The sequence below is a fragment of the Lissotriton helveticus genome, chromosome 5_1 (genome assembly GCF_964261635.1).
Source record: "Lissotriton helveticus chromosome 5_1, aLisHel1.1, whole genome shotgun sequence".
Taxonomy (NCBI): domain Eukaryota; kingdom Metazoa; phylum Chordata; class Amphibia; order Caudata; family Salamandridae; genus Lissotriton; species Lissotriton helveticus.
The window spans coordinates 2,043,963,597-2,043,988,537 of record NC_136065.1 but is presented as its reverse complement, the minus strand read 5'-3'; the positions used below and the strand labels follow the sequence as shown (position 1 = coordinate 2,043,988,537).

The 24,941-nt window shown below is 45.1% G+C and overlaps 1 protein-coding gene across 1 annotated transcript in view; it reads right to left on the bottom strand.

Annotated features, from left to right (window-relative positions):
* LOC144752867 (olfactomedin-like protein 2A) overlaps positions 1 to 24,941 on the bottom strand; it is a 172,021-nt gene that overhangs the window by 121,950 nt on the left and 25,130 nt on the right. Inside the window, exon 3 of the mRNA XM_078640700.1 lies at positions 3,633 to 3,815. Coding sequence (XP_078496826.1) covers positions 3,633 to 3,815 — 183 coding nt within the window. The remainder of the gene's footprint in view (positions 1 to 3,632; positions 3,816 to 24,941) is intronic.

Below are 24,941 nucleotides of genomic sequence, written 5' to 3'. Positions count from 1 at the left end.
CGGCGGTGATGGAGGAACCAGGGCTCTGTGTGCTCTTTCAATGATTAATACTTCTGAGATGCCTTTCGGTTTCAAGACCTTCCGGATCCAGTCCTCCAGAAACTGTTTGGTGGATCTGCCCTCTGCCCTTTCAGGAAAACCCAGCACCCTGATATTGCTGCGGCGAGAGCGGCGCTCCGCATCCTCTGCCCTCCTGCCCAGTTCAGCCATTGTGGTAGACATTGTGGCCACCTGCCGTTTCAGTGCAGTTATCTCCCCCTACAGCGCCTCAATGTTAGATTCTGCAGTTACCACCTTGTCGGAAACTTTGCCCTCAGAAGGTTCACATCAATAGAGACTGTTTCTATCTGGCGCTCTAAAGCTGTGCGAGATCCTTGTATGGCCGCCAGGAGCTCCCCTCCTCCACAGTGCTGGTCTGACTTGTCAGTCTATGTGCATGCTGTCTGGGGGGTGTGTATTGCGTAATGGTATTGCTCACCTGGGAACAAGCTGCTCTGTTTTTGCCCAGGTTGAGACCACGGTCTGTCCCTCCTTTGTGCTCGGGCACCTCAGGTAGCCTTCCCCATCTAATGGGCAGAGGGATCTCCTGGGTGTCACAATCTCTGCAGCTGCCTCTTTAATGTATACAGCACGACAACCACTGTCACAAATCCCACATACCAGAGTCCCTGTGCCAGCCATCGAGTAGGTCTTCCCGTCGTACTCTGTTATTCATAGTTTGTATACTGTCTCTGGATGGGAGAGAGCTCGGGATCTCACTTCTTCTCGGCCATGTTACCAAGCCACTCCCCACTAGATCATATCTTAATTCAATCCCTATATATGATCTCACCCACATGGTCCTATTTACACTTAGCTAGTAGACCATATCTCAAAGTCCATATCTCAATTTAGCAACTAGGCCATATGTCAACTTAGCCAGTAGACAATATCACAATTTACCACTACATCTCAACATGGCAATTGGACAACATTTCGACTGCAAGACCATGTTTAATATTATTGGTGCATAAAGAGTAACAGGTCTGTTGACAGATTACTTTAAATTGGAATTCTTTCCACCCAGTAAGTCTTGTGTGTCTAACAGAGTGAGTGATTCTGTTCTGGAAGGATAGATAGTTATTTAGGATAATTCTAGAATTCTTATATCATCAACATTCTTATGCTATTTCAACCAAGGATGATTCAAAATGAAACTGTTTGCGTTTTCTGAAAAATTACAGTCAAATTGACTAAATTCTCACACAACTCTGCAAAACACAAAATAGCAGCCAAAAATACTGTGCTGTGTAAGAAGGAGAGAGCAGAAGTGTGCCATACTGACAGAGATATGGCTCTCTCCTCCCCTATCCCTAGTGCAGAATTTTAATGCTAAGCGCCCCGCACACACCTTTGTGCTGTAGTCCAAGGATGTGTGCCTGAGTCTAGTATAGGTTTTGTACAGTACAAAATATTATGCCTCAACAACTTTGAAAACTTTTTGGAAAAGACGGGAAACATTAAAACATTTCCCGTTTTACACCTGCTTTCAAATGGTGTTAATTTTTTACGCAAATCCTGTCTTACATTTTTGGTAGATTGGGTTTTGCGTATAAATGCATGGGAACGCCTATGTACCACCTACGTAATGTCCCTTGACGCTAAGTAGATAACTTTCCAGTGCAAAGCAAGTTTTGCACCGGAAAGTAAATAACTAAAAAAAACATTTTGTCCTGGTCTGTGTCACTTTTGTCATGCAAACACAGTTCAAAATGTTTGTAAATCTGGCCCCACATGCCCTAACCTCATTTTAATGAATAGACGACTTCAACCAGAGAGAGAGTCTGCTTTCTTACACTCCAATCTCCCCCTTCCCCAGATATGTCTAACCTATTTGCAGTACATCAGATCTTGCAATACGATTATCTGAAATGATCCTCATTGCTAGTCAAATTAATTTCATCCTCCAAGTTACATATCCTGTCTTAGTTAATGTCTTATTCTGCTAATAAACGCCAGAATACAAAAAAGAGTGCCTCTAATATACTACATGTTTTTATGTCAAGAAATAACAAGCCACAATACGGAAAGGAAGTATGAGGTTCTCAACGTGACATTTGGTGCTATTGAGGATAGAAGATGCAATAAATGGGGCATTATTTACAAGATATGCATAAGGCAGTACACATAAAAAGAGGAAAAAACAAGGAGAAATAAAAGTGTTTCTCCTTGTCGAGCCTCCTTACGCCTCTCCTGGGGAGGCTTTGGATTCTGACCCATTGCCAGGTTTTTCACGCAAAGTGCTGGGTGAAAAGGGGCCGTATTTTAAAGGCCATGAAAAGCCATGCAGGGTGACTTTAGGTGGCCTTGTAAATATGGAGCACCACACTGCGCTGTCGGTGCGTCAACAAAAGTGACGCACCAGCGGGGCAAGGGGCTTGTAAATAAGCCAAATGGTTTTTAAATCATTGGCTATGTCACTAACAGACCTCAATCATAATCCTGGTTTAACACTTGCAGACCTATTTGATACACAGCTAGTGGCGTCACGCAAAATGATGGGACCTCCTGCAGAATGTGATAGGGGGCCCCCAAGTATCCAAAATCTCACAAATATTTATAGGATTTGGACTGAATGGGTCCTTCCTGAAGTTTAGCTCCCCCCTCCTCCTGAAGCGTTTGGGGCGCCCTGAAGCATTGGGACCCCCTTAAGTGTTGGGGGGCCGCTGAAACATTGTGGGCACCCCTGCATCGCCAGGGACTGTGTTAAACCCCTGTCCAGCGCACATTATTGCCCTGGACTCATCTGTATGCAGAATCTAGCAGTACCTAGAAACAATTGAGGGCCTTAATTACAAGATTTTGCCGTATGGCTGCGCTGCAGGCCTTCCTCCGGTGCTGGCCTATGGCAAAAGAAAAGGGCAGGAATATCTATAAGATATAGTGCATTCCTGTCCTTGTTATCTACCCTAGTGCACAATGGGTTGCCATGCGCCAACGCAGGCACCTTTGAGCAATGGTACATGGGTGTCTGCGTTGCGGGGATGATTAATTTTGTGCAGGAAGGGACACCTTCCTGCATAAAAACAACCATAAGAGGCTTTTTCATCTTTCTATGCATTCTGCAGAAATAGCACACAGAGAAAAGGGAAAACGTAGAGAACTGAAGGTATTTCTCCTCGTTGCGCCTACCTGGGGATGAGTAAGCTTTTGGTCCTGCCTCAGATATACGATTCTTCGTAAATCTGGGGCAGTGTCAAAAAGCCACGGGTGTTGCTGAGAATGCACCCAGCATCACCCATTGCACACCCGTTAATGCAGAAAATTGTGTTAAAAGGAACAATATTTACAATGCCGCATTCAGCAACGCAAAGTGGCTTAGTGCTGCCTGGTAAATATAGAGCAGGCCCCTGCGCCACCGAAGCATTGCAAAAAGTGACATCCTGGTGGCGCAGCCTAATTGTAAATTAGGCCCTCAGTTTGTAACATTTGCAAAACAAACACGTGATTACTCATATTTTTGTAGTAGTCTCTACTCTCCAACTTCCAAAGCCTGCATCAAAGCAAATTTCAATCAAAACTTTACAAATGTGTAGCAGGGGTACAAAGAGAGAGATGCATTGAACCAAAATATGCCAGACTGTGCCACCTACCTTCATTGGATTCTGTGGTCCATGCGCACCATTTTGTTTCAGGAGGAGGTTGAGCTTGAACACTTCCTTGGAAAGCGCCTTCATGGTGTCCGCGTAGCTGTGCAGAGCGTCAGAGTGCCGCTTCAGGCTGGCCAGGCTCTTCTTTAAAAGCAAGGTGTCTATACCTGGGTCTCTCTTCAAACCCTAGAAGGAAACAACAATTGCAGAAACATTTACAAGAACATGTTGCATCTACTGCAATGCATGGCTAAGCTGACTTTTCTGGTAGACAGTGACCTCCAGGCTTCCCATCCTGAGAGCGCTCGCCCTGCGACCACAGTCCAGGCCTCCAGACTCCACTGTGTTACAGCCAGTGTGCTCCTGCAAAAAAGCCCTTTGCAATTTAATTGCTTTGTGTAGTTTAGGAACCACTAGAGTTTGGTTTATGTGATTTATCTGTGTACTGTGCAGAGTTCTAATAGATACATTTTCAGGGATATATTTACTAAGATTTAGTATCGCGTTTGCATCACAAAATTGAAGTAAAATCTTTTTGACTAATTTACTTTCGAGTTCAAAACAAGTTTTGCACTGGTAAATTACTTGAAAGTATAATTTGGCTTACTTAGCACCAAGGGGGTGTTTCATGGGTGGTGCATGGCCGTTTCCTTTCAACCACCAAAGGTTTCTAATGTGAAACACTACTTACTTAAACAAGCATTTACAATTCAATAGTCTCGGCATTATTAAAAGTACAGCTATTGGCATTGCTCATGGCATTTTTTTTCATATTTTTTTTAAAAACATAAATAAATGGTATTGTCATTTACAATGGCAATAGGTGAGCATTAGAGAGTAGTAGAGAGTATTCGCGGACACAGAGCCACACACACAGAAAGCCACACACACACACACACAGAGCCTCCCCCCCCCCACACACACAGAGCCCCCCCCACACACACAGCAAGCCACACACACACACACAGCGAGCCACACACACAGCGTGCCACACAAACACACAGTGAGCCACACACACACAGCGAGCCCCACACACACACACACACAGAGCCCCACACACACACACAGAGAGCCCCACACACACACAGAGCACCACACACACACACACACACACACACAGAGCCACACACACAGAGAGCCACACACACAGAGAGCCACACACACAGAGAGCCACACACACACACACACCGAGCCACACACACAGAGAGCCACACACACAGAGAGCCACACACACAGAGAGCCACACACATACAGAGAAACCCACACAGAGAGCCCCTCAAAGAGAGCACCACAAAGAGAACACCACACACACACACACACACACAGAGCCCCACACACGTTTCTTCAGCCATAACTGCTTTCTAGGAGCTGCTTGTCGAGAAACAAAAGTATATTTTGGTGAGATCAAAAGCCATTATTGCCACCATCCCTTTACATGACTTTCTGTAATGTTTTAGTCCGAGGTGTATCATTAGAATTCAAGCCATTCTCACATTAATCAATGATAAACATTGATCAGACAGTGGTCATGCCGGAGTGCTCTTGTGTGAGAGAGAAGCAAGTGTAGCAAAATCATGTCATCCGAGTGTATTTGCGTATGTATAGGGAGTAAAACGGGCCAACATGCCGTTTACCAGTTGAGCTTCTCCTTCTCATTCCAACAAGAAACACTACGTAGTAGTTGCCAAAAGTGAACACGTGTAGATTTATACATAAATAGAAGAGGTAGGATGGGGATGCCGAGGGGGAGCAACATACTTTTGCCCTGGGTAACATTGTAGTGGGGTGAAGACGTGCATCATTAAAATAGTTATGGGCATGCCTCGTTAATAATGATGACAGTCTACTATAACAACATACTATAGACTCCTGCAGAAACTGTACACTTTACTCTCTCTACGTCATGCTACATAAATCACTTGTGCCATTAATATCGATTTACACGGTAACCTCATACACTCCCAACCACCTCACTTTAGTAGTAAGGCATTCTCATCGAAAACCATTTACCCCCACACCCCTTCTATTTTACATACCTCCTTCCAGGATACACCCCTCGTCTTACCCTAAGTAATGGTACACAACCAACACAGTCACCTCCGTCTCCGCCCCATAATGATGGCATACTTCACACCAGTAATGGTACAGTTGGCCCCACCCTCCCATCCCCAGCCATAATATACTCCTCACCTCACCTCTCCTCTCTAAATCGAATCCCACCAGCACGAAGTGGTCCACCAGGCGGGTCATGCTTATGTCGAGGTACCCCGGGCGCTGCTGTTGCACATGTCCCGCGGTGGTTCAGGAGAGAGGCAGTGGTGACACACACTGAACCCCAGCGGCACTCCATAGCCGCCATCTTCCTGCCAATCCGAGCTGAGGCTGCTGCGCACGCGCCGACCGGCGAGCCAGGGCAGGGACGCCACAGAGTTCAGGCAGCTCAGCTGATTGTAAACCACGCATGTGCGAGATGAATGACAAGTGGCAGACGTTCGCTCATGCGCAGAACAGAGGGGCTGTTTCCTTCGCTGGCGTGCTTGGTAATGGCTGAATGAAAATACTAGCTGTCTCTTTTCTAAGAAGGCAACTGTTTCGCACTCAGGTTGCCGTGGAATCCCGTCTCCGGTAGTACAGCGCTATCGGCTGCCAGGTTTTGCTTCCGCTCCAGTAAACTCAGGCACGGGGTCGTCAGCCATCCCGGGAGAGCAGAGATTCACTGCAGATTACAAGACTCTGATGACGGGGTCGGCTGAAACGGGGGCGGGCACGGGAAGGAGCTGAAGCACCACCATCTTTCTCCGAGGCAAAGCAGAAATGCCTCGGAGAAAGCACGGTCATTTTTCGGATTGAGGGGCGTGTTTTTGTTCTCTCCTCTTCCCATTGGCTGGAAGGTAAAATTCCAGCCAATGGGAAGAGGAGAGAAAGAAAACAAGAAAGAAGCTTAATAAAACGCCCCCGGATCCGAAAAAGACGGGGCTTGAACCGAGTGACGCCCCTCTCCTCCAGTGGCTGGCCAGCATTTACTAGGCCAGTCAATGGAGAAGAGGGGCGGGTTCCAAGCCCCCTCTAAGAAAAATTAAATCTTCGGGCTCCGCCCACACTGCTTACAGCAGTGCGACGGAGTCCTCGACATAAAAAGGAGACAATGTTTTGCATAAAAAATAGCTCCCAGGTCAACCAGGCGATATCACGGAGAAATGATTTTATTTTATTTTCCGATTTTTCATGTGTGCTGCACTGTACAACACACATACAAAGTGGGAAAAGATTTAGAGCCTCATTTATGAGGTTTTACCGTAGGGTAGCGCAGCAGGCCTTCCTACTGCGCTGCCCAACTGTAAAAGAAAGGGGCAGGAATGCGCAGTATCTATTTGATAGGCACATTTCCCCTGCGCCGGCCTACAATAGGCTGCTGTGCATCAATGCAGGCCCCTTTGCACCATGGTGCAAGGGTGCCTGCATTGAGGGGACTATTGTTTTTGTGCAGGAAGGAAAACATCAGACATACAGAAACACCTTCACAGCACCAACAATCTCCAACTGGAGACTTCAGACCCAACAGCTTGACTCTGAAGTCAATGGGCATGCAAAGTGCACTCCTCTTTTACACTTACTTTCAGGTTTGGGGTGAAGATGTGGAATGACAGGCCCTAAAGTGTCAGACATGAACCATCTTTCGTATCTTTCAAAAACCACCTGAAAAAACATCTGCTCCTGTAACTGTTGCTCACCGCATGTAGGTCTCATTTGCTCCAACATAATAACAAATTCAAACGCCAAAAGTAGAGGTGTAACTTTCATCTCTACGGAAACCTAATGTATCTTGGTTTTATTCTGAGCCCTATTCTGTCTCCAATTCTTGAATTCCCACATGGGTGTACTCTTTATCTTTGAATTAAATGATTGTGTAGTGGGCTGGTCCCACATGTTCAGGAGTCACAAGTAGACACTGTAGACCAAGCCAGGTAGAATTTGATGTAGTTTATTAAGATGTAGATACAATAAGCCCCACCAGGAGCAGCCTCCCAGCCGCTCAGCCCATGCCCAACTGACAACACTCATGCACCCAGGCATTCCACTCACACCAGCATTCCAACTGGAACGCTCACACTGGCTGAGCAGCTAGATGCAGAGGGGTAAAGGAACATATGTACAACCTGAGGATACTACAGATTGTTAATTAGTAATTATACCACATAAGTAAACTCTATATTAGGCACTCTAACATCCATCTAGCCATGTTCACGCTACGTAAAAATCTAAATAAGAATAGAAATATGTAAAATTTAGGGCTACACCCATCTCAAACCTTTTGTTGTTGAGAGATTGTGTGTTTGAATTTCTTTTTTTTTGCATATCTGTTAAAATTGCTTCCCAGAATGTCTATAAATTACCCGAACCTCATCCACCCCTCCACACTATCCCTGAAAACAGATTGGCTACAAAGTGATTGCCCACCGCAGGGATCTGTCCACTATTACCTTACGATTACTGTATCAGGTCCGCAGTCAGGACTTTGAAAAGCACTGTAGTGATGGAGTCTTCTCAATGGCTCTAGGGAACATGCGTCTATGGCATGTTGATCTCATCCAGGTTTTGTGATTTTTACCTCAGTGAACATGACAATCATGCATGTCGCCTCAGAGACTCCATGTTACATAGACTCTGACCCTAGAGCTTGGCTCTGAAGTCAATTGGCATGCAAGGTGCCCTGCTCTCTGCCCAGGCCATGGTAGGCTGACAGTGGTGGCAGCAACAATCAGTCAGGGGAGCCTGTATCCCCTTAGGAGGGGTTGCTGACCAGCCTCATCCTGGTAAAGTCTGTGCAGTCTCCTTACTTACCTGGGTTCTTTTGGCCTCAATCATGTCTGTGTGTTTAGAGTAAGTGTGCTCACTGGGAGAAATGGGTTGGTGAGTCCTTGTGTTTAATGTAAACTGAGATGGTATCTGTTCTGCTGGTCATTCCAGCTTCCCCATGTAATCCTTGCAGAAACTTGGTGGGTTGGGGGGACCATTTCTTAACTGTGTTTAGCTCTGACTTTCCCTCTGCTGGGATGGCCCTCCATCACCAGGGACCCTCTTGCCTGGAGGCAATTAACATTGCTCTCTGGGGATAGCACACAAAGACACCAAGAAAAATGGGAGGAGGACAGCAGGCCCCTCCCCATACAGTGATCAAATAGTGAACATGCAGGACTCATGCAATAAGGATTGAAGGCATACCCAAGAATACAAATGTAGGAGACTCCTTGATTGGATAAGGGAACAATAATTAGATGCCTCATTGGTCAGTGAGCTGCTTAATGTTTCACTTGTTTTCTGAGAAGGGCCACACACTAGGGTTGTTGAAAAGAACAAATGACTTACTATCTATAAAGCTATTTCTGGTGGATACTCTCTCTAACTGTAGTCTCCTCCCCTTAGATATACCCCCCTGGGGACAGCCTGGATCCAGAGAATTTTTGTAGCAGTGCTCCTGAGAGCCACTAGGTGGTGTTATGTGGCTTCCTGCAGGTTCCATACCACCCCGGAGCGACAGAGCAGAGCCTCATAGAAGCCCCAGACCTGTGCGCTGATATCAGTTTTATGTCTCTTCACTTTCCACATCCTTAGAAGAAGAGCATGAGCAGTTATTGGTGACAGTGTGATAATCACTACCGTGGAAACATTTTAGATGTTAAAAAAGAGGCAACTTCACGAAATTGGGAAGGCAGAGAGAAAGCTGCAGTTAGATAAAGTATCCACCAGAAAGAGCTATATAGAAGGTAAGTTACTCATTCTTTCGATGGCTACTATTAGCCATAGATTTCTCACCTTAGGATATCACAGAAGTACCTTCCCAGGGTAGAGGGTCTCTGGAGTGGGCACAGACAAAAAGGTTTTGCAGAACTGAACATGTGAAGCATCCTTCCCAAAGGCCCTGGTTCTCAAGACAAGATTGTGAAACCCACAGACCGGTAGGCTTATCAGGGTGGTGCCGTCCCTTGTTATATTTTAAAACTACGAAAGCAGACAAATTAAATCTTTGCAGACTATTTCCTAGTCAGCCCAGCAATGGGGCGAGCAAACTTGTGATGTCCCAGATAGATGGAACTCTTTGCCCACGCTTTGCAAAAAATACTTTTTATGAGAGACCTCAAATCTACTTTGGATATATTACAATACCTATAGTCTTGAAAATAGTCCAGGTGGACGAAACGTGTCAGCTGTGGCATTGTTGGACAACATTGTTTGGAAAACTGCTTTTGGAGTAAATAAAACTTTGTGGAACATCTTGATCTGTGTGGACTGGAATTGATATTGGACTACAAACATGAGACTTATCTTACAATTGAAGTAGTGTGTGCTTGAGTGCAATCTGTGTTTTTGATATTGGGCACACGCTTTGTTCTCAAAGTGTCGCCAAAATTGCACCAAAGGTGGCTGGGTATGAAGCACGACAGCATCAAGAAGTTCACATACAGTGACTATTGCCAATGACTATAGATAGATGTGCAGACATTGGGCCTAGCCACCAGATGTTTGTTTCTACATGGCAATGGTGTTGTCCATGAGAACCTGTACCAGAATCCCCTAGATGGATGTAAGGAAGGAAGGCTTTCAGGGCCAGAAATATGGCCTGTAGATCCAGTAAGTCGATGTAGACCTAGCCCAAGATTGGAGACCAGAGCCCTCTGATCTCCACCTCCCCCAAACAAGTAGTGATGCGTCTGTTACCCCATTCAGCTCTAGATGAGAAGGGAGCATGGCCTGCCACAGGAAAAAGTGTACTAAACAGTAAAACCCCGGCACTCAATTATGTGTTATTCATGGGAACAAGTGCTACCATGAGAAATGAATTCTTATTTACATGACCTTGATTACAGAATCATGAATGACCAACAATTGGTATACAATTTAGAAAATGTGCACATGAAGAGAACATCCAAAACAAACAGATGATTTTGCTGATTTAATGTCCGTTATTTTGATACATAAATTAGACCATTCTGTGCGATTTCAGATACAGTATTACAGTACTTTGATAGTAAAAATTCTTCTAGATAGATATCCAGTAGGTATACAACCTTTACAACGAAACTTTTACAACGAACTACCATTACAACGCAACTTTTACAACGCAAACTATTACAACGCATTGCTCTGGGGGGCGCTCTAGGATAGGGAATAGGTTAATTTACTATCCAATAACCTTCCCTACTATCCACGGGGACTGGAGTTGGAATAGTAAATTAAACTATTCACTATCCAGCACCCCAAAGCGCTATGCGTTGTAATGGTATGCGTTGTAAAAACCGCATTGTAAAGGTAGGCGTTGTAAAAGTATGCGTTGTAACGTCATACATCCATCCAGTAAGATGATATAATGGGCAGCCGATACGTGTTTCGTCACTCAGAAGTGACTTCCTCAAGGCTTTACTGAAATGAGCAAGAACGAGATGTATCCTATCAAGCTTGTGAATCGCCAAAATGTAAAAATTGCCTTGATAGGCAAGAAGATGAAAAATAGTAATATCTTAGCCAAGGTCAAGGAGTCGTGTTTTGGAATGTCTAGATCTATGGAGCAAAAAGAGATGTATAATCTTAGTCAGTTTTTTCGGCTTGGTATGAGAAGGTCAGTGGGTCTCAATGAAGAGCTCCATAATCAGAATGAAGGTCCCAAAGGCCCGGTATAAGTCGCCAAAATACAGATTTGACTGAAACTTCGGCTTGTCCTTAGTAAGTATAAAATAGCGGTATCTTCAGAATTTCCCTGCGAGAGTGGTGTATTTCTATCTTTTTCACGGTATTCACCAGAAAGTAAGGCAAACATGAACTGTGATAGGCTTCATAAAGCAGCAATGCTAGATAACGTAGTGAGCTCTGATAGGCTCTTATGTGGTTCGGGGAATTATTCTTTAGGTGCCAAAGCGTCTCCGAATGAGCCGTGGGATAGCAAAAAAAAAAAAAGGAAAAAGTGTGGTTGGTCAGTCAACACAGAAGGTATTGAGCTGTCCCTAACGAGAACTGAATAGTGTGGCTCGGAAAGATGGCCTTGATGCTGGGCCCACTGGCATTTCAGATTCCATTGTCGGCTCACGTGTGCCACTTGGCGTAGTTGACTAGGAGAACGTCCAACACCAAGAGTTCAAGAAGCCTCCATGATCGCCCCAATTAATAAAAACCTCTGTGAAGGAATCAGGTTGGTTGTCGGCTCATTTTTGATGAAACCCAATTATGTTAAAAGTTCCGATGTAGTCCACAACTGACTGCAGAGAGTCAACCTACAGCAACCAGTTGTCAAGTTGTAAGACTGCTGGAACTCCTGACCTCCGAAGATGGGCAGCGACCACTATCATCACTTTTGTGATCACGCAAGGGGCGCTGGTGAGGTAAAGGGGAACATGGCAAAGTGAACCACAGATAACACCTATGGCACTGCAGGACGGTTATATGAAAATACGTGCCCTGCTACACCAAGAACACCATCTAGTCTCTTGGGACCCAAGCGGCCAGCTAGGAACAGAGACAATATGAGCATTTTGAATTTGTCTTTCGCAGGAAGGCATTCAAGGGCCAGAGGGATAAGATAGGCCTGAGGCCCCTGTTCATTTTTGGGATTAGAAATAGCAATAATAAGAACCCTATCTTTCCCTGAGTTCAGTACGCTCTCATGATGCACTTGGAGAGCAAGTGGCATACCAGCAAGATGGAGAGATGCTCTGCTGAAATTCTTTCTAGTGATGGGGAACATTGGGTTGGGAGGAGAGAAAAGGTGTCCCTTAGCCTGTTTGAACAATTTTCAAATCCCATCTTTTAGATGCACTGGATCACCAAAACAGAGATGGAGTCCAAAAACCTGCTCCCCATTGGTTGGGCATGTGCCGCTTTGGGGACACTAAAGCTGTTTGCTGGCCATTGTAGCAAGGAGATAGGAGATGGAGGTTGGGTGTCACTATTGGCCCACATGTTGTTTATATAACTAAAAATGAATAACTGTGGGTCTTAAAGAAAACTACCTGTGTTGACCGTGTAAACAATGACCTGTATTGTGTGTATCCTATGTGTGAATATGGAATACACCAGGAGATTTCACACTGTGAAAGGTTTCCATCAGTTATACGTTCTGTGCCGCCCTTTCCATCATCTGGGTCACTTCACAGAGTATATGGTCCTGATGAAAGCAGTAGATACCTTTACGGATCATTAAAACTGCAGAAACATATTGACCTGAATATTCCAACCAGTAGCTATTTGTTCAAACTACTGATTCTTTGCACTTAGTTTTTATCCATTGGAAGTGGACGGCTACAGAATAAAGTTGTTTTTGCGCCCACTCTCTAATTTTAATAGAGCACATTATTGTCACTTACACCACGTTTTATGCACTGCTTACAGTTATTAGTACATGCCACCTGTTTCTCGATTGAGTCCTATTACACACTGGGTTACACATTTCACTGTGAAGTACTTTGAGAAATGGTTACAACATGGACTCTCCACTCTGTGAAGTGACCCAGATGATGGAAAGGGCGGCACAGAACTTATAACTGATGGAAACCTTTCACAGTGTGAAATCTCCTGGTGTATTCCATATTCACACATAGGATACACACAATACAGGTCATTGTTTACACGGTCAACACAGGTAGTTTTCTTTGAGACCCACAGTTATTCATTTGTAGTTATATGTTCTAGTAGGGGGTTATAACTGTGCTATGGTCTCTAAATATTCCCTTGGACCCTTCTTTCACTTTGTATGTTTTCCACATGTTGTTTGCCAAATCCATGGTCTCAAAAGGACTGCACTGTCTGCTGCATCACTGGCTAGGCGGGCTGTGTCTGTCTATATACCAACCTTCTAGTATAGTTCTTTAATGTTCACAGCTGGTGCAGAAATTGTTTGGAAAGGGTCAACAGCATCAAAGAATATGCTGTAGCTCTACTATCCTTTTTTTGTTTGCATGTTTGCATTAACAGTTAACAGAACATGAACATGAAATACATTCCTTGGCATACACCATTTGCAAATATCCAAACATGCATATGTAATGTGCATTATGGAGTTACTACACCCCTCCCCTATTGTCGGTGAGAAGGGTTGGCCTGTACCAATATCGTCAGATACAATCGAGTTCTTGACCGCTGCACACATTACCCAGCCCAGTTCTGCTATTCTTAAAGCGTTCCTATGTGGAGAATGCCTTTTCTAAGAACAACCACGACCCATCAAAGGACATGTCTATTAGGGAAGTCTGTACATTGCCGGAGAACCTGGTGGACCTCATACAGGCATGTCTACGAAGGACAACACTTGGACTGACTGCCCTGAAAATGCAATCTGTGGTTTATAGTGGCACAGATAACATACTTGGTTGTGTCCTGCCCACTGGGACTGCCGGCAAGATCTTGCTGGCTATCAGCCCAATAGACACTGTGTTTACGGATCACAGTGCCAAACTGGCAGAGGAAAATATATGCTTATCAAAGCCATCAATCCTCTTGGATTCTCTGTCCAGATGATTTGATTTAGTGTTTACCATACTGGTCAAGGTTTGTACAATAAGGCTCTCTAGAGTGTGGTGGTTGGTGATAGAATCGCGATGACAAGGCACTGGTCTACAACACCTAGCCACCTGTCAGCTTAGATGTGGAGAAAAACATGGTTTCAACCATGTTACCAATTGAATATTTGAGAGGCCATCATTAAATGGGTGCAAGGGTTAAGAAGTTGCCAGCTAAGACAGTAGAATTTCCATAACTAATATTTGTTTTGGTCTCAGTGGATGGCAGCCAGTACCTCAGCTGCCACCCCTGACCTCACACCCAACCACCACTGCAAATGAGGCACTTTCTTCTGTGGAGAGAAAAGCTCTGTCTCAGGGGAGGTGTCAAGCACGCAGGTGTTTTGTAAATCAAGGTCGAAGGCATCATCAGTTTAATTAGGGGGCAGTATGTCATCCACCTCATCATAATCTTCATCAATATCCTGAGGTGCACCCTGCTCTGGCACATGGTAAAAAATAGAATGGTTCCTCTGCTGATGATGGGAGGTGGCATAGGCACAGGGTCAGAGTACGGCTGCACGACAACAAGTTGCGCTTTTGTAATCTCATTGCACGACACCTCTTGAGCTTGAGCTGATTCTGACATGGGTGTCTGACCTGGATCATCCACTGGTGCCAGTGGTGTTGACACCGGCTTTGGGGTGGAGGGAGCTGGCATGGATGTCGGGACTGGGGTGGAAGACTATAACAGAGTCGGTATGGACCAGTAATAGGTCCCGAGGGGACAGATGGCACAGAGGAGGAAACCACTGATAGTAACCCAACTGGAGGCCCCTGTGGTTCCACTGCGCCCAGGAAACTCAGGGAGTGTTGGAACCAACTGAGAAATTGGTTCTGTAACTGCTGAACTTGATGGAGTGTGATTGACATCTTGATGACCTGGCACCCTTTATTTGGAGCCAACGTGATAGCAAGGGAGTCCCATTTTGCTATTTTATGCTTGCATTGGGACATTGACTTTGACATAGCACAATGCGGTAACGTTTTGGATTGCATCTGAAAGAGAGGGGTTATGGAGACTTGAGAGGCACTGTTAAAAGGTGGTGATGAGGGAACCTGTGGTGGAGGTGGTTACTTTGGGGGACGCCAACACACATTGTCACACAGGGCACCACCAGCGCTAAAGCCGGCCCTGGTGGTTACTGTGGAAGAGCACTTCGCAGGAAAGTGAGGTTAGCCTTGAAGGGGCTACTTGAAGAGCCAGGTTTTCAGCTTCTTGCAGGAATCAATTTGGAAGTGCTCTAGTGAGAGTCTGGCTGAGCAGAGGTGTCTAGAGGGTAGGTGAAACTATACACCGCAGTTTAGGCAGGCTGAGCCTGTGTTGTGTTGTGCTTTGTATAAGTGGGTGAGAAGCTTGAAATGTGCACACTTATGTATTGGGAGCCAGTGAAGTTCTCCCAGGCGTGCTGTGATGTGGGACTGGACTGGGAGGTTGAGGACCAGTCTGGCGGCTCTGTTCTGGATGGTCTGAAGTCTTTTGTGAGTTGGTCGGTGATACCTGCGTAGAGGGTGATCCTGTAGTCCCATCTGCTGGTGATGAGGGCTTGCCTAATGGTTTTCCTAGTGTTGTTAAGTAGCCACTTGAATGTCTTTCTCAGCATCCTTAGAGTGTAGAAGCATGACATGGCGACTGCATTGACCTGGTCAGACATGTCCAGCTTGTAGTCAATAATGATTCTGAGGTTTCTTGCTTGAGTGCTAGGGGTCGTAGTGGGTCCAGGTAGAGTTCTAGGTGTGTGGTCAGAACTCTGCCCAGAGGGTCCTAGAAACTTATGGTTTTCACTGTGTATCTTAGTTTGTGTAGTATACTCTGTCAGTTTGTGTTAAAGTACTTTTCTTTTATAAAGTGACAGAACATTAATCTTATTGCATGTATCCTCACTTTCCTGAGTCAACTGTGGACTGCTGGGTCTCTTGTGGGAGTCATGTAATGGAGATGAGTACTTGGTTATCCATTTTGGGTCCAATACTACTGTGGCCTGAGGACAATAGTGGTGAACTGCAGCCCAGTAACCACTGATGCCTGGTTGTCCAACAGGTCGCCACAAGCACCGTATATTTTACTTTTGTTTTTTAATATGCTAATTTGTGTATGTTTGGCTTAATTCCACCAATACTATTGCCTTGTAGCATGGCAAAGTCTGATTTCTTCAAGTCTCAATGTTAAAGTGCCTCTTAGCGAGATACCCTTATATTTTATATCATCCACTCACAAATGCATTCATTTAATTTATTTATTTCGAATGCTGCTGTTGTGTCAATGAATGCCACTCCGTTCTAGACCCATGTTTGTATTCAGTGTAAAATTCTAATCAAGGGCAGTAGCGGCCGGTAATTCACTCACTCAGAACCATGCATTCACACGCACACACATACACAGTTCACAGCACGCACTCAAGTACACATGCATTCCTACACACATATACGCACTCACCAACCATTAAAAAAAGATAAACGTTACCTGTTGCAGAGTCTCAGGGAGGGACGCCCCAGTAGTTTCAGAAGGTTTGGAACTGTCACCTCCTCTCATTGGCCTACCATAAGTCAGCCAATGAGAGGAGGCGGCAGTCTGTACTTGTCACTGAGAGGGATGGGGTCAGTGAGAGTTGCTGGCCCCACCCCACTCTGTGACGAGTTGTCAGTGATAGGTGCTTTGCTCTGGGCATTTCAGGGCTTAAAACTGTAGTGCCAAGGTCCAAGGTTATCAGTCCCTTAGGAAGACAGGACCCGTCTCTCCGCTGCCATATCCCAGGCATTAGCTGGTTTGAGATGGATGTACCCGCCGTCTCCGAGTCCACTGTGACTATTACCTATTGTGTTCTTTTGATTAAGCATGATACATGTATACACCTCGCTTAATATGTGCACAGGATTCTTGTCAAGGTTATCAGTGACGCTCCCCCTCATCATGAGTGTGAGGACTTTGAGGCCCTGGGTTGAGGAGATCATGACCACTGGGCTGTGACATCTTCAGGCCTACAAAGTTCAGCTCTGGTACCCAGGTGCCTGCACAAAACATATTGGGTCCAGGGCCCCTAAAAATATCCTCCATCCAGCCCTGGATGCAGCTGTTTAGTGATAGCTGAAGTACAGGTACGTGGTGCATCGGGGAACCATGAGCATGGCACAGGGCTGCAGACGGCTTCGAAAGGCCAGAATAGAGGTTTCAGCTGAGCTTTCTCAGGAATTGTGTCAGAGGTGAGATAGATACAAGTACAGAAGAGGTGTCAGTGAGCACCTTCGACAGGCAGAGACGTTTTGAGGCATGGTCAAATTGGGCAATAGCCTAGGGACCCCACCTTTTAAGGAAGCCCCTGTGAACGTGAATGTTCCTTCTATTTGAACTATCTCTATTCCTCTCTCTTTAAATATCTCTCCCTTTGCCTACCTTTACTCAGCCTCTCTATCCAGTGTCATCTTATGGATTTTTGGGATCCTGGGCAAGAAATGTTTCAACTGTTGTCTGACCCTGCTAAAGTTTAACATATAATTTTGAATTTGTAGCATATTGAGACTATACACACTAGGGGGCATATTTACAAGCTCCTACCCCAACAGGAACGTTACTTTTTATGACTGTCATGTGGCAATAGGGGCTTCCACTCATTTACAAGGTGGCATTGAGCCACTTAAAGTGGCTTAACGCCGCCTTGTAAAGAAAGCCCCCTTTCATGATACACTTACCTTGAAAGGGGTGGGCAATGGGTGTTGCAGTGGGTATTCCGCACCAACACCCATTAATCTTGATGCTGCCCCCTATTTACAAGAGTGGCATAAATAAGAGTCAGCGCCAAAATGAGGACCAGGGAAAACCTGGTCTTAACATGGAGAAATGAGGAGAAATGCTTAATTTCTCCTCGTTTTTTCTGTTTCTATGTGTGCTGTATTGTGCAGCCCAAATAGAAACAGCAAATTGCAATGAATGATTGTTTATGTGCAGGAAGGTATCCCTTCCTGCACAACAGCAATCATTAAAAAAAAGACGATTTGCAACTTCAATGTGGGCTTTACAATGCAGCACATTTAGGAGTAACAAATCACCATTATTGATTGTTTATGCGCAGGAAGGGACACCTTCCTGTACATAAACAATCATTCCCTCAACGCAGGCACTCTTGCACTGTGGTGCAAAGGGTGCCTGCATTGGCATTAGGCAGCTGAATTTAGCACCAGTGCAAGGTGAAATGCATGGGTGTGTCGTATTATTATAAATACGGCGCAGCCCTACTTTTCTAAAGTGACAATGAGCGGCGCTAGAAATTTTTAAGCTAACCCGTGCTCTGCCACTCTCTTGTTAATATCCCCTATGACACTCATGGTTCTGAGGTGGGACTCTAGACAGTCCATCATCTCCTTGTGTTTGCTCTGTTTGCCCTACGTTGGCAGGGTATGCCCAGACCTGGGTCCCTTTCTCACTTTGCCACTTGATTGAAGCTAGCCTGGCAGATGAAGGGTGTTACCCAGAAACTGGTCCAAGGATGCTTGTTTCCGGTTCAGGGAAGACCTGGCTTGGGAGTTCGGGCTGGACTGTTCCCATGAGCCACTGGGTCAAGTATGATTTACATATAGCTGGGTCTGAACTGAGGTGGAGAAGTGAGCTAAAGAATGATGATTGATTCAACCCAGATCTGTGGCTGAGGGAGAGTGTCTGAAAAGTTTTAGAGCTCCGTCTATTATCTCCTTGTGTTTGCTTTGTTCGCCTTAAGTTGGCAGGTTATGCCCAGACGTGGGTCCCTTGCTCACTTTCCTATTGGATCCAAGCTAGCCTGGCTGATGAAGGGTGTTACCCAGAAACAAGTCCCAGGATGCTTGTTTCCGGTTCAGGGATGATCTGGCTTAGCAGTTCGGGCTGGACAGTTCCCATGAGGAACAGGGTCAGGACTGATTTGCATATAGCTGGGTCTGAACTGAGGATGCGAAGAGATCTGGGACTGGGCGTTGGTGTCTAAAAGGTTTCTGCGCTCCGTCCATCATCTCCTTGTATTTGCTTTTTATAAGCACCAGTTGCATTACACAAGGACACATTCATTTTCGTTAGGCACAGGGAGATTAAGTGATTTGCCCAGAATCACAGGATGTTGAGCGTCGTTGCAGAGACTCGAACCCAGTACCCCAGATTTGAGGCTGACCGCCCTAGGCCTTAGGGTACATCCTCTCCCCATGCCTTGCCTCACTCCATCTGGCACAAAAATATACACTTAGGCTGCGTCTGAACCACTGCAAAACCTTTGGGTCGTTCACAGTGACAATGTGACACAAAAAGACATTGTTGCTAGCCACCATTCATGTTCTACAAGGGACTTCGTTGAGTGCCTGTTTGCTCAGTTTTGCCACCGCTGCTGTCATTTGGAGTCTGTCTGAGATAGAACGTGCCAATTCTCAGCCGGAGAAGGAGAGCCTGGCAGTGGTGTGAGCCTGTGAACATTTTCATGTCTACGGAAAACAATTTACTGTTGTCACAGACCACCAGGCATTTCAGTCCAAGATGTCCCCTCACATTGAGAGGTGGGGGGTTAAGACTTCAAGAATATGACTATGAGATTATGCAGAATGGAACAAGATCAAACCCCAGCAGATTACTTTGCGTGGGTGCTGCTACATTGTGACAGCTCAACATCCAAGACAGCTGAAGCATATCTCAACTTCATTGTGAGGTCCAGTACACCAGCGGCTCTGTCAGTGGAACAAATCATTACTGCCACCGACACTGATACTGACATGATCGTCATCAAAGCAATTATTGCTATGCAATCATGGAGATAATGTTGAATTTCAAAAATTCATAAATGTACAGGATGAGCTATCAGTCACCCAAGAAGGTGTGATCCTAAGAGGCTCGAGAAGTGTAATACCTGAAAGCCTAAGACAGCGGGTTATCAAGCTTACACATGAAAGACACCGTGGTACTGTAGCCACCAAAAGAGCCTTATGAGATCGCGAATGGTGCCCTGGGATAGATGAGTGAGTCAAGAAAGAACTAAAGGGGTGCCACATTTGCGATTGTTTATCTCCTAAGATTACACAGCACCTGCTGACAATGTCTGACCTTCCTGCCCATGCTTGGGAGAGGGTTGTTGTTGACTTCTTTGGGCCTGTAGGAAATGGACATCATATCATGGTAGTCATTGACGAAAAATCACGTTTTCCTTGGTGGAAGACCTGTCTACAACAACTCATGACTAAGTTATAGAACAACTTGATGACGTTTTTGCAATATGGGACATCCCCAAAGTTCTTAAATCTGACAACAGCCCGTCCTTTAATAGCAGAGAGTTCAAAGAATTCCTTGTTCGACTCAACGTCAACACCAAAAGAGTACACACCTCTGGCCCCAAGCCAACAGTGTAGTTGAACGATTCATGTGCACCCTCAAGAGAGTCCTTCAATGAACATCCATGGAAGGAATCAAACTGAATCAAGCCTGATGTCAAGCCCTCTGAGCCTATCAATCAACTACTCACTACACAACTGGTGCGAGTCCAGCCACCGTGCTATTTGGGAGGGCCATCAGAACAAAACTGCCTCAATGGACCTCAGATTGATCAATGAGCACCAACCAGGGTCGAGACACTGACACGACTCAGAAAAGGAAAATGAAGACCTATGCCGACCACCATCGCTGTGCCCAGGAAACAGTCTTTGATTAAGGAGACTGGATACTGGTTAAACAGAGACAAAAACGGAAAAAGGGCACTCCTTTTGCCGCTGATCCTTTACAGGTTGTGGCATGTAAAAGACATACGGTGACAACACATCATCCAGGTCAGACTATCACTCGGATCACATCACATTTCAAGCACCTACCATGGCGCTTGTTGAGTTCTGAAACTCAGCAGATCCTGTTCAGGCACCTGAGCCTAAATCGCCGTTGCCCGATCAGGGTGGACCTCGGTCATCCGAGATGACTCAAGATGACAGACGAGTGCAAGCGCCTCGTCAACTAATTGAAAAGATGTCATTTTCAATGATGTTTGGCACTTTTTATTAAATAAAAGAGGAGATGTAGCATATTGAGGCTAGGACCCTCGTGCCTCAGGGGAGGACACTAGACAGAAAATGCATAATAGGTGGGGAGGTGTCAGGATGTGGTCAATAAAGAGTATGATGAAATGTGCAGTGTGTGAGTGAGTGAGTGATTGAATGCTGAGGAATAAAGAAGTGTTTAACTGCAGCTCGTGTGTGGTGCACTTCATCTGCATGCTCCAGGGCTGGGGAAGACACTCCAGTATTGTTTGGCATTATGGAGAGTATGAATTATCAGGAAATGGATAGCAAAATTGAAATTTGTTCCATAGAAGGGGTCCCCAAAATATGTCCTGCTCAAGCCCCCAAAGACCTTAAGATTATACTGTCGCCAGGGGGAAACATCCTTTACAACGCAACTTTTACCACGCAGTGCCTTTACGACGCAACTTTTACAACGCAAACCATTACAACACATTGTGCTGGGGGGCGCTCTAGGATAGGGAATAAGTTTACTTTACTATCCAACACCTTCCCTAGTGTCCACGGGGACTGGAGTTGGAATAGTAAATTAAACTATTCACTATCCAGCACCCCAAAGCGCTATGCGTTGTAAAGATTTGCGTTGTAAAAACAGCGTTGTAAAGGCATGTGTGGTAAAAGCATGCGTTGTAATATCATACATCCGTCGCCAGGCCAAGGGGCAAATAGTGGAACTATAGCATAGTACACAGAGATAGAAATTAGTAATAACTGAACTTACAGGTGCGCTGATTTGGCAGCCGAGGCATTTCCATGCAACGGGTGTTGACGGCCCCGTAATTTCTGCATACATGCCAACGTTTGTAACGTGGTAAGAGAGAGATTTAGAAAAAAAATCGAGGCACATAATTTTACCTCCTTTGACTTACATTGAAGCAATTGATATTCTAGGTTGGAAACACCTACAATAAAGCCTGTTTTGGCTTAAAAAATTGTGCGTCCCCCACCAGAGTAGGGTCTGTTGGCATGTATATTTCAGGTTGAGAACCACAAGTCGATCATGTATAGCTGTTTGACCTGGCATATTTTCAAGTGTTTCCCCTGTCTTATTGCTTTCTGACCTCCTGTTTTTGATGGTATGCTGGACTTGGTTTTGCTGGTTTGTTGTTTCAGGGCACTTTACCACTGCTGATCAGGACCAAAGTGCCAGTGTTCCCTCTGTAACGTGGGTTATTGATTGTTATTTCCATGATTGGCTTATTTGATTTATTAGTATGTCCCTAGTATTGGGCACAGGTGTACCCTGGGAATGTATGACGTTACTATGCCAGCAAATACCACGCGGTAGGTTACAACGCGGTTGTTACAACGACCGCGTTGTTACCACGCATGGCTTGGCATCGCAAGTCATTTCTAAGACTTTCGCTAGATGGTGCGCTGGACTTAGTAATAGTATAAATTACTATTCCTACTCCAGTTAGCACAACAGCAGGGAATGTGTTGGACTTAAAATCCAACACATTCCCTGGTGTTGCACGCCATATAGCGCAAGTCATAGAAACAACTTGCGATGTAAAGCCACGCGTGGTAACAACGCGGTCATTGTTACAAACGCGTTGTTACCCACCTGCGTGGTAACAGCAGCGTTGTAAATGCTGTTTCCCGTACCCTGGACCTGTAAATCAAATGGTACTAGTGGGCCTGCACCACTGACTGTGCCACCCACACAAGTAGCTTTTCAAATGTGTCTCAGACCGGCCACTGCAGTGTTTATGCGCACAGTTTTAACCTACATCCACTTGCCAGGCCTCACCCTTCCCATTTATTGCATATACGCCACCCCTAAGGTAGGTCCAAGGCAGCCCCATGATCAGGGTGCAGTGTATTTAAAAGTCAGGATATGTAGAGGTGTGGCTTTACAAGTCCTGGTATTGAAATACTATGCACTTCGTTTTTCACTATTGAAAGTCTATCTCTTCCATGGGTTAACTTGGGGTCTGGCTGGAAACCCCTTTGAAAGTTGGAGTTTGGGATGTTTGTACTCACAATTTAAAAATACACCTTTTAGTAAAGATGGTTTTTAAATTGTGTGTTTGAAAATGTCACTTGAAAGTGGGCATTTTCTTGCTTAACCATTCTGTGCCTGCCTGTGGAATCCACGTCTGGTTTAGCCTGACAGGGGATGTTTGTGCATTCACTACAGACACCCACACAAAGGGAACTGAGGTGTGCCTGCATATCCTGGTGGATCTTCCTGGGTTAGAGTGGTGGAAGGAGTAGTGACTGACACCTGAATAGGGCTGTGTTTGCCTTTCACAATGCTGTCTCCGCCCCCTGTAGTGTGGCTGGACCAGAGAGGACAGAACTGGTTCTAGTAAGGCAAAAAAGCATTTTCTTTGAAGTTTGCCAACTTCAAAGACTAAAACTAGTATAAGTATTAGGCCCTGACTCCAGAACTTTAGAACTCTTTTGAACTAAGGAAAATGCCAAGAAGAAGAGCTGGAGAAGCTGTCAGGAGGAACTACCACTTTGCTGAGTGCTCTGCTGCGTTGACCTGCAGTGGCTGCTTCTGTTTTGGGCAGTGAAAGGACTGGGCTGTACTTCTGCAACTTATCTCCTGAGTTTCTCCAAGGGCTTGAAGTTGAGTTTGTCTCCTGTTAGAAATCTCAGGAACATCAAAGACTTCAGGTTCATCTGCCAACAGCTCTAGGAACTGTGGGCCAGATGTATCAAGCCTTTTACCGTTTGCGAACCGTAAAAAGCCTTTTGGGATGTATCATCCCAAAAGGCATTCGCAAAATAGGGAATCAAAATTTTTGTGATAACCTATTTTGCGAATGCATTTAGGGAATCGCAATTTGCGATTCCCAACATGTAATGGAGAAAGCCGGTGAAAATTGCGACCTTGCTTTAAGGAATACCAAATTACCACCAACTTCAAGTTAGTGGTAATTTGCAAATTCCTAGAAAAATTCACATTTTTGAATTGTTCTAATTGTCACGTGGCACACACGCGTGTCCTTAGGGCATATATGTGCGCCACATGTGCACACTTACCTTTTTGGGGGTGTATCAGGGTGGCCTTTTGGCCCCCTTTCATCCTTGTAATTACATTCGCAATTTGCGATTATCAATTTGGTAATCACAAATTGCAAATGTTAAGGTTAGATGTGAGTATGCGTTCTTTTTTGTGAGTAAATGAGTTAATCACGTTTAAGGTTAAATCCTTCTTGTCTCCATTTAATCTTGGCTAGATCTGTTACAATGACAGTTCAATTTGTAAGGAATTCAATACATTGTCGTTAAGGTTGTCCAAGAGGTTGCTTTATTGATTAGACAGGGAACAAAAAAAAAGACTTTTTGAAGCTCTTAGGGTCCAGATCTTTGAGTATGGTTCCCCTGCTCCTTTAACAATTACAAAGAAAGATATAGGCCTGGGATCTCTGGACCTTCTACCCTTGTTGAAACAAATTGCAAATGTCTTCTCATTCATTCCTATGGGCCACTAGGCCCATAGGAATGAATGGGAAAGCATTCCTTAATAGTGAATTTCACTTTCCGATTCGCTATTAAGGAACATTTAGGAATCACAATTTTTGCGAAATCTACATACATTGCATTTTGCGATTCCATAATAGTGAAATTGGATATAATGAACTCGCAAAATTCAATGTTGATAAATTTGGCCCTGTGTGTTTTGTACTGCAACAGAAGAAAAACAACTACAACGCCATCCACGATACCACTGCCGGCTCCGTGCCCTGAAGGCACCACCCGGAGCATTGCACCATTTCACAACGCAACCCTGGTCTCACTGCCA